This window comes from Aulonocara sp. 'chitande type north' Nkhata Bay, linkage group LG23 (assembly GCF_057382095.1).
Source record: "Aulonocara sp. 'chitande type north' Nkhata Bay isolate Kocher_YH1m ecotype deep benthic linkage group LG23, A_spYH_male_GT1.1, whole genome shotgun sequence".
NCBI classification, from domain to species: domain Eukaryota; kingdom Metazoa; phylum Chordata; class Actinopteri; order Cichliformes; family Cichlidae; genus Aulonocara; species Aulonocara sp. 'chitande type north' Nkhata Bay.
Window position 1 is genome coordinate 25,087,939 of NC_141365.1, and position 9,481 is coordinate 25,097,419.

The window sequence follows — 9,481 nt, forward strand, 5'->3', positions numbered from 1 at the left end:
TGTTTTCTCTGTTTCGGGCTTTATTATCTTGTTTGCTTTGCTTCTATTTTTAAATGTACCCATCCTATTTATGTGTGTCTGAGCCCTGGCCTCTGTAACTGTATCCCTTCCAACATATGGTGCACATTTATTTTAATTCAGCCACCTTCTTGTGCCCGATTGGTCAGCAGTAAAAGGGAAGCCCTGTGTAGAGTGTCATGCGTAATCGACATGTCCAGCCTCTTAGGAGTCTATCAGACTTTTTAAACATGACATGCTAATAGAGTAAGAAAGAGAAGCACCGAGACGGAGGAATCTGGAAAGATTTAAACATGTCGTCCAGCCTGAGGTTGAAGGTGCTCCTCTTCTTTGCTCTATTCTTTGGAGCAACAGGGTTTCTCTTCCTGATTCTCTCCTGTGGGACTGAGTACTGGCTACTGGCTGCAGAGTCCTGCAGCAACCCCGGAGAACACAGCCTGAGAGACGGGAAGAGCAACGTGAAGGTATTTGAACTGTGCAGGAGCGACAAGTTGATTTATGTGATGCCTTTTAAGAAAGGGAAACAGTAGTTTATGAGTAAAGATGTATTTATTAACATGCGTATTTAAAATAGGAATATGCTTTGAAATATAAAAGTTACAAAAACAGACTGAATGACTAACATAACATGGAAAACTGTTAATACGCAAAATTTGTCATTTAAAAAAAATGAAAAGCAGATTTTTCCACATTAAAATATGTTTATTTATTAGATAAAACTTAAATGATAGCGTAATGCTGTGAATTTGTATCTAAAATTTGAGTCAACATCATCAATTTATAAAAGAAATAAGTAAAAATACACAAGAATGTAATTTTTTTGAGCTACTGCAACTGTATTTTAATGGAATACAGGAATTTTTGTTTTTTTATTCATGCAAAATATTTGGTGCCCAAAGTGCTACCTTTTTTTTATGGGTTTAACATAAACAAACAACAACAACAAAAACACTCAGTATAGGATTGCACCAGCCAGATTTCTCCTGCATGGCTAAGATCAAAAGATTGTTACATCTTTTAACACAAATCTATTTTTTCTCATATTTCAGGCCATTTAAAAGACAAAAGTGTGTATAATGTTTTATTATATTTTAAGAAATAAATGTTGACAAATGTTAGTGCAATGCTAGTGATTTTCCATTAGCTCTCCCAAAGCTGATTTGGGCTGAGGGGCCTGGCAAACCTTTACCACTGCATGGAAATCACTGGACCAGAGGCCAGTACTTGGATTATATGGCAACAGCGTTACACTTCTAATCTGCACACAAACATAAAATGATTTTGTAACAAAAAAGACTGAAAGAGCAAAATAATACTAAAATAGGAGTATAACAGGGTAAGTATAACAAACCAATGTGTCAACATGTTACATGATGCCATTATTTTGTCACAGTAACCTTCATCACCATTGTCAGGCTGCTTATTACACATCACTTTGTTGCTGTCATGCCGCTAGTGGACCGGGTGCAGGCTCTTGTTGCCTAGGTAACCTTGTAACACCCATGTGAACTGTGTTCTTCGCTGTCATTGGTAATCGCTTCAATTGTGCACCTCAAAGTTGAGAAAAGTTTAACTTAATGATGACAAATTTTATATATATTCAGTCAATTTAATTGATTTTTGTGGAGTAGCCCACAGCACGTCCTATATACTGTGTACCATGGGTTGCATTTCTGGCTAGTTGGTGATGTTTCACACCACTGACCCTTCACATTTGCAAAACAACCGATGTTATTTTAGGCCCTGTGCATGAGAAGGGGCTGAAAAATAGACATATTGTGCATCAGATACGTTATCTATAACTTTAAATGTCTCCAAATTCACTTTGTAGCTGTAGACCTACAAATTGAATATTTACATATAGTGTCTCTGGATGGTGATACTTGAGACTTAAATGAATGGACAGAGAAAATCAAATCTCGGCCACATGAGAGAAGATGAGGTCACAAAGTTCAGTGTGCCAACTTGCAGTATTCCCCCAGTTGGCTTTTGCACCACTCCCTTCAGACCGCACATGTACACTTTTTTATGGATCTGCATTCAGATGATCAGGCTTTTATTCTTGCACTGATATCCTTTTGTCCTTTGTCCTGATAGTTTTTGCATTGCTTAAAATTTCAGTATTCTTTCTCTTCTTCTACTTTTTGGCTGCTTTAACTTGATTATCATGCACTCTAGATTCATTTGAGACTCTGTGAAGATCAAATTGACACACAAATTTAAAAAAAAAAACGCCAATCCCATCAGGATGTTTTTGAGCATGATCCTCTTTCAGTGTAAGCTAGAAGAGCTCCAGTGGAGGGTCTCTGGGTGCAAACTTCCTCAAATGTGTCTGTTTGCTGGCAGCCGATGGACCCCCAGTCTTTTTCTGTAGCAGGCTCTGGTTACCCTGACACAGTAAACCTGCCTCTTATGCTGTATCCCATAACTTAAACATCTCCCTGCCAGAAAGCACTCACTGCATTTGGATCTTGTTCGTTCTCCACACATTCTTGTAATGAAACCTGGGAGATGAGTGGCTCTGGAGTAAAATTCATTGAGGTATTCATTAAAATTGGCTCCAAACACGGGTCAGAAACAGGGTTTATTTCCACAGCTCTCATCAGATGTTGTTTTCTGATCCGACAGAATTCACAGGGTGTGACCATTTTCCATGAGGGTCTGTTCTGGCGGTGCTCCTACACGGTCTTTTCTCACGATTACTCAATATGGGACCTTTGGATCTGTGAGAACCTTCATTACGTGTTTTATAAATGGCAAAAATAACACAGTGAACCTTTAATTGTGACAGCTGCCTTTCCCCCCTCTTCAGCAAACCAGCCTCTACCAAAAGTGTGCGAGGTCGCTTTCCTCTTCCCTTTTCCTGCTAACAAGCCGGTAGAGCTGTGGGATGAGCCGCACAAGTTTCCTGGACAGCCTGTTGAACGCAATGCGGCCACTGGTTGGCATCACTTTGTTATACAAGCGGCACATTGTCACTGTAAAAACAGCACTGAGCACTGACTGGCTGTCGTGTTTTCCTCAGTTTTCAGGATCTGCTGGACCATCTTCTTCGTCATGGGTTTGGCGGCGATCATCATCGGTGGATTTGTTGTCATCTGTGCCGGCCCACTGACCAACCACAAGCTCTATAAAGTGGGCGGGGCTCTACAGCTGCTTGGCGGTAAGGCTAAATATAGAATTGGAGGCTTCTTCTCAAACAGATCCTCAGAAGCTTTCTTCAGAAGGAGACTATCATGAGAACATTTTAAAGTATGTTGTGAGATTTCTGCCCCCCAACAGAAGAAATTGTATAATTTACTCCATTTGTAATGACAGTTTTGGTCACAGTCCTCTTATCCAGTGTCCATCTGTCTCTGAAATAGGAGAACTATTTTTGTCTGATCCCTTATTCACTAGAGATCATCACAGCAGGTACACTTTTGCCATCTTTTCCACGCCACATGCGCTTTTTGACACAGTCTGAAGGGAATATGGGTCTCTGGCTAGAATTGAACCAGTGACCTTTCTCTTCCCCAGTGAATCTACAAACCACTACACAGTGAAGCCAGTGTTCTGGCTTTGATTTCTATGACTGGCCAGGAGTGCTACAGCAAACGTAGCCATTAAGTTGTTTAAAGTGGCTTCCACCGCTCATATCCACCTCCGTATTTGTGTTCTTCTGCTCTAATTGAGTATCTTTGCATGACTGACAGATCAAAATAATCCTAATTTATCGTATGCTGGGCAAACCCTGCCCTCTGTAGGCCACTTTTTCTGACCGGATTCAGTTTTTTAACAACACCTTTTTTTTACTTGTTTGGATAAAATGTGTTTTAATTTAAAAATCTATTTATGTACTTTCATATCTATGATAAATAATGTAGGATTGTTAAAAAATATTATATTTAATCTGCATAACGTGCAATAATTTTGATTAGCTGATTCGGAAGAATTTATAAATAAAATAAAATTTTGCACAACTTCAAAGACATAAACATGTCTTTTATTTTTAATCCTTTTAAGTAAAGTAGCTTAATTCTAAAAATCATTATAAACATTAATGAATGTTAAACACAAAGTTTCTAGTGCAGATTTGGCTTTGGAATAAAAGAAAACATAAAACACAAATTGTTCATGTTCAGAAAAATATGTTTTACAATTTTATTTTCAAAATATTTTAATGCTTTCAGCTACACTACAACTAATGTAGAAAGTAAGATTAGTAGTATTAGTGGTATTAAATTAGTTTTAGTAGCATCAAAAAATAAAAATATTTTAACTAGAAATCACTGAAACTAGAAATAATGTAACATTTAATAGAGGTTCACATTTGTTAGCTAACACTGCCTCCAGGTCTGTGTAGCTCAGTTTTAAATGAGAACATGTTTGGAGGTTGTGTTTGAGGAGTTTTATTTTCTGCACATTTAACGGTTTCCCTGTTTTGGTGTATTTGTTTGCTGAAGCTCTTGGCTAAACGTTTATCACAAGAATGTAATTTGAAAGTGTGCGGTTCCAGCTAACCCCAAACACCAATCATCAATACCTTTAGTCTCAGGACATCCTTTCCTCTTCTGCAGAGATCACTCAAGTTAAAAAATCGGAAAAAATCTTTGTTACGAGCCAGCATTAGTATGAAAATATTGGTAAGGTCGCAAAATTTAGAAATTAGAAGGGAGGAAAGCCTTTCCCGTGCTTTGGCAAACATGTGAGCCATGTAAAATGTTTTTATGCATGCTTCCAATTTCCTGTTCTACGCAGAGGAAAAACTGAAGAAAAAACAGTCTCATTTCACAATGACTGCATTGTTTGTACTTATGAAGCGGCACGATTTCTTGTTTTACTTTGAGCAGTCAAAACAGGCAGTAAAACACGACCTGCTGTGCCACTGACTGGTAAAAACCTGTCCTGCAGGTTTACACGTGTCCCACGGAGTGAGGACAAAAGTGTAGTAGATGACACGCTGACAAAACAAAACAAACAACACAGTATTTAACAGAAACACATCAGCTGAGAAAGGCTGCAACAGACGTTTTGTAAAATGAGTAGAAATATTTAAACTGCAGATGTCATCTGGCATTTTTGCTCCCATTACATTCTTGATTCTCCTGTAAAGCCTGGTTATTATGTCTGTATATCTTATATTGATCAGAAGCTGAATGACCTGCACTGTTTCCCGTGTGTCTGTTAGGCGTGTGTCTGTTCATCGTGGTGGTGATGTATCTGATGTGGATCCAGGTCCTGGACACTCTGGATCAGTTTACCCTCCACCAGAAAGCCTCTCGCTGCCCGTCTTTCCATCTCAGCGTCCAGCACGGCCCCTCGTTCTTCCTGGCTCCGGTGGCCGTCTTCTTCTGCCTACTGGCCGGCCTCCTCTTCGTCCTGGTCGGACGAAGCATCGAGAGTAAAGAGCTGGACAGCACGGACAAAATCTCGGAGATTTCGACAGATGAGCTGTGAATACAGACAGTCGACTTGTTCAAAAGTTCACCGCTCCACGTGTCTGGAGTGAAATGCCGTGTGCTTGGTGTGTAGATGAGTTGCGGATGTGGAGCTGATGATGCTTGAGAAGAAAAACAAATGTTTGTGGCTTAAAATCAGTCACAGGAGGCTCGTGACGAATCTGATTTTGTCTTGTACCATCGACTGAATGCTGTGATTTTTAGTCTTTTTAGTTGTCTCGTGTGTAGCAGCACTGTAAGCATTAAAGAAATGCTTACAGAGTCCTGGCCAATGATATTCATGCTGTTACCATCCTTTATATACAGTTTACAGTCCATTCAGATGATAGACTGTATATAAAAGCTGGACATAACCAATGTGATGTCAAGCATTGGCATTTGAACTTTCCTTTTTGAAGACCTAATGTTATCATGGCGCCAGAAGTGACCATATCTGGAGTGCTAAGTGATTACCTTGGTTAGTAAGCTTGCATTCATAAACTGCACATATCTGCTAATTAGTACTAAAGAAATACCAGAATTTAATTCGCCAAAACTAAATCAGGCTGCATTATTAATCAGATAAGTTGATTTAAAGTTATCCAAAAGGCATCAGGACCACAAACACAGAGATGTTGAGCTTCGTGAGGCCTCGAAGAAAGCTAATCGCTACAACTGCCTGAGTAGGCTTCAAGCTCCTATTTGAAAATTCATTCAACAGGACTGTTGTTTAATTACTGTAAAGTTGAGCATTACAACAGTCTGCTTACATCATAACATTATAACAGTATAGCTCACACTGAGTCATGTCGGCTTCATTTTTCAGGTGGCCGCCACTTCATTTAAAGTGGAAATGTTGATTGTGTTGTTGCTGTGGGGAAAAAGAAATAACTGTGTGTTTGTTTTTAATACAGTGACATTTGATTGACTAGTCAAATGGTTTATGCCATTATATTTTTCTCTGATCTCGTTTTGGTTAGAGATTTATTTTGTTTTTGTTTTAATTTACGTGATCGTATCGCGTGTGCTTGAATTACTGTTTACCTCATTGTTGATACATTCTTTTGTTGTAATTGAAAAAATATACAATTACACAATATAAAAAGTTAAGAGAGGGCATCAAACCAACGTTCATACAGGACAATTTTCAACACATCAAAAAGCGTCATTTACATTAAAGGCCTAAACCTTGTGCTCTTTCAGGTTTGTTAGTCATTAACGTGTGTTACTTAAGATAGTAGGATTTAGAGGAACTGCAGGACTTACGTGGAAGTCCAGAGAAGTTTAATATGTAAGAAAAGCTGGTTGGAAACTGAGCTGTTGAGACTCGTTTTAAGACATTTGACAGAAACAAAGGGACTTTGCCATTACTGTGATGTACATGACGGGACTTGGTGATCCATAAAAGTAGAGTCGACCTCGTAGGTTAAAGCTGCACGGACCTGTGATGGGAATTTTTGCGGTCACCAAACTGAAACCAATGTAGGGGCGTGTACCAACGGGCGCGTACGGGGTTAAAATCAGTTTGCTTACTCAAATATTTGTTCAGTTTCATGTTCGACATTTTACTCCAGTCAATAAACTACTGTAACTTTACATTTACTGCATTTTGCTGTTTGTAAAGGTTCGTTTTTTCTCTACTTCTACTCAAAGATTTCATTGCATTGACACAGCATACGGATAGTAATCGAGCATATGTGCATATAAATGACGACCAGAGAGTTCAGATTTCATCTGTTGACAGTTTAAAGCCACAGTTTTTACTCTGTCGCAAGAAAGTAACTTTTTTTCCCCCAGTGAGTAATATAATTCTTCTAAATAAAAAACTATATTCTCAAAAAGCTTGATGTTTTCAAACAGTTATTTAGGAAACTGAAATAAATTCTAGACTCATTAGAAAAATAATGTAATTCTTCAAGCATTTTTCCATTTTATGACCTATAACTAAAAGAATTTAATTAAACAAATGTATTGAAAATTATAAGAATATTCTGTGACTTATAAATACTGTGCATCTCTCGGTCTAGATAAATACATGCAGCATGCATCATGGGGAAGATTGCTGACGTGACAGGTGTCCAGATGACACTCATCCTCGGAGGGTAAGCTTAGGAAGTCCTTGCTGAAAAGGCTGGCTGTTTGGGAAGGTGACTGTAAGGAAAGGTTTGGTACAAAAAGCTGCAAAAGATACAGAGATGTGCTGGCGTTAGAGGAGCTTCGATCACTGAGTGCAAAATCAATGCAGCGCTTCATGCCTCCATAGACTGAAAAGAAGATTTCTGCAGGGAAAAGGTGCAGTGATTTGTTGAAACACGTACAAACATACATATAAATACAATATATAAGGCAAAAACAGTTTGTACAATTCTAACAAGCTTGAAATTCGATATTTATTTTTCAGCACAGTCTGAACTCTCTCATTAAGCAGTCTTCAGGAATAGTTCTCCAGGCTTCTTGAAGGACATTTAAAGCTCTTCTTTGGATGTTTCTGCCTTTTGTTCTGTTCTCTGTCAACATGATCCCACACTGCTTCAATAATGTTGAGGTCCGGGCTCTGGGGAGGCTGATAGTGCTCCACTGTGTGATTTTCTATCCAGTACCTGGTTACTTGTTCACTAGTACTTGATTATTATTTCTAGCAAATATAAAGATCTGGATGGATCACATCAGGATTAGTATGATTTAAGAGTAAAATCAGAGGCAAGCAATGCTTGACAGGAAGTCACTCCAACCGTACAGCGATGTCAAAAGGACCAAAACACAGAAAAGCTTCCATCAGTGAGGATAAAGTTAGTCATTGCAAATGATTTTTCTAATCTATTTAACAGATCCCATTGTGATTAATGCTTCCCCGCTCTCACTCTGCCTTTATTATAATTGATAAATCAAGTTTGACAAAAGTTGAAGAGAGGAAGGCCGCTTCAGGGTGCGTGGAAGCAGTGAGTAGATTGAGTGTGACTGTGGCTGCCTGTCATGAGGACATCAGGCTGAAGATCTGAAATGCTGGGTCAGAGGGATGGGGATAATAATAAATTAGACTGTCATAATCCATTTTCTGATAGGAGGGCTGCTTTGGCCTTCATGTAAAGACGTCTGGCAGCCACTAGAGGGCAGAGTCGGCTCAGGATAGCGTTTGGAAGCGTTGCATCACCTCATTAAAATCACTCTTATCCCCCTAGTAGATTCCTTACGATGATGTCCGACAACATGGCAGTGAAATGCAGAGTCGCAGTGCACACATCAGATTAGGTTTGCTAAGGGAGGGAAGCAGGAGTGAAATTTGTAAGTGATAATTAAGTCAACTCATTCAATTTTCTCTCACAAACAAAAGAATTATTATTTTTTCCTTCCCTTGAAATGAAGTATTACTAACATTATATCACAAGGAGGAGGAGGGGGTGGAGGCCCACAGTCACACCTTTTATAATTGGAAAAGGCAAACAGAAGTGAGACCTCGAGATGATACAGTGACGAAAACGAGTCTTTCATTATTCGTTCACGTCTCACGCTCCTGCTCTTATCCGTCCCTTCTCTTCTTAATCTCCGCTGTGAACTAGGTGAGCATAATTACACCTGAGCATGTCACGTTCATTCCCCCAGCTGTCACCAAACATCTCTGTCACCTCCTCGTCGTAGCCCAGGGTTGATCTTTACTTTCTAATAAATGCGAGGAGATCCAGTCACAGCACTTGGTCATAGAGATTATGGCAGATTCATTACTCGATCCAGGAGTGCTTTTGGGAACATGCATGCACTCGTCGCCACTGCCAGGAGTCCTTTAAGTTGCGACATCACACTTTTGCAGTGGACAGAGCTGTCTGCTTAAAGGAGCTTACCGCAAAGAAAAGCAACCCAAGGCATTTATTTTACACCCTCGTAAAAACATTGTTTCATAAAAATAAAGAAAGATTGTGCAAAGGTTGATAGATTAACCATCATTTATCAGCTTTAACTAGCAGTTTTTTCTTGCTTCTGTTGTCCTTGTGAATGGAAGGGTGCCAAAACTGGCATCCCAACTGCTGGGGCAGGTCAGTCTTTACCAG

The 9,481-nt window shown here is 39.2% G+C and overlaps 1 protein-coding gene across 1 annotated transcript; it reads left to right on the top strand.

Moving 5' to 3' along the window:
• Positions 1 to 238: 238 nt before the first annotated feature.
• Positions 239 to 7,306, top strand: LOC147301882 (transmembrane protein 182-like). The gene is made up of 5 exons (XM_086283828.1): positions 239 to 482; positions 2,647 to 2,743; positions 2,831 to 2,959; positions 3,044 to 3,181; positions 5,189 to 7,306. Exons 1-5 carry the CDS (start codon positions 312 to 314, stop codon positions 5,455 to 5,457), a joined length of 804 nt encoding a protein of 267 aa, XP_086139954.1. The 5' UTR covers positions 239 to 311; the 3' UTR covers positions 5,458 to 7,306.
• The last annotated feature ends 2,175 nt before the right edge of the window (positions 7,307 to 9,481 follow it).

Coding starts and splice junctions, on each gene's coding strand:
- LOC147301882 (XM_086283828.1), top strand. CDS start 312: ATGTCGTCCAGCCTGAGGTTGAAGGTGCTCCTCTTCTTTGCTCTATTC. Junction 2,744..2,830: donor AATATGGGACCTTTGGATCT/GTGAGAACCTTC, acceptor CCCCCTCTTCAG/CAAACCAGCCTCTACCAAAA. Junction 3,182..5,188: donor GGCTCTACAGCTGCTTGGCG/GTAAGGCTAAAT, acceptor TGTGTCTGTTAG/GCGTGTGTCTGTTCATCGTG.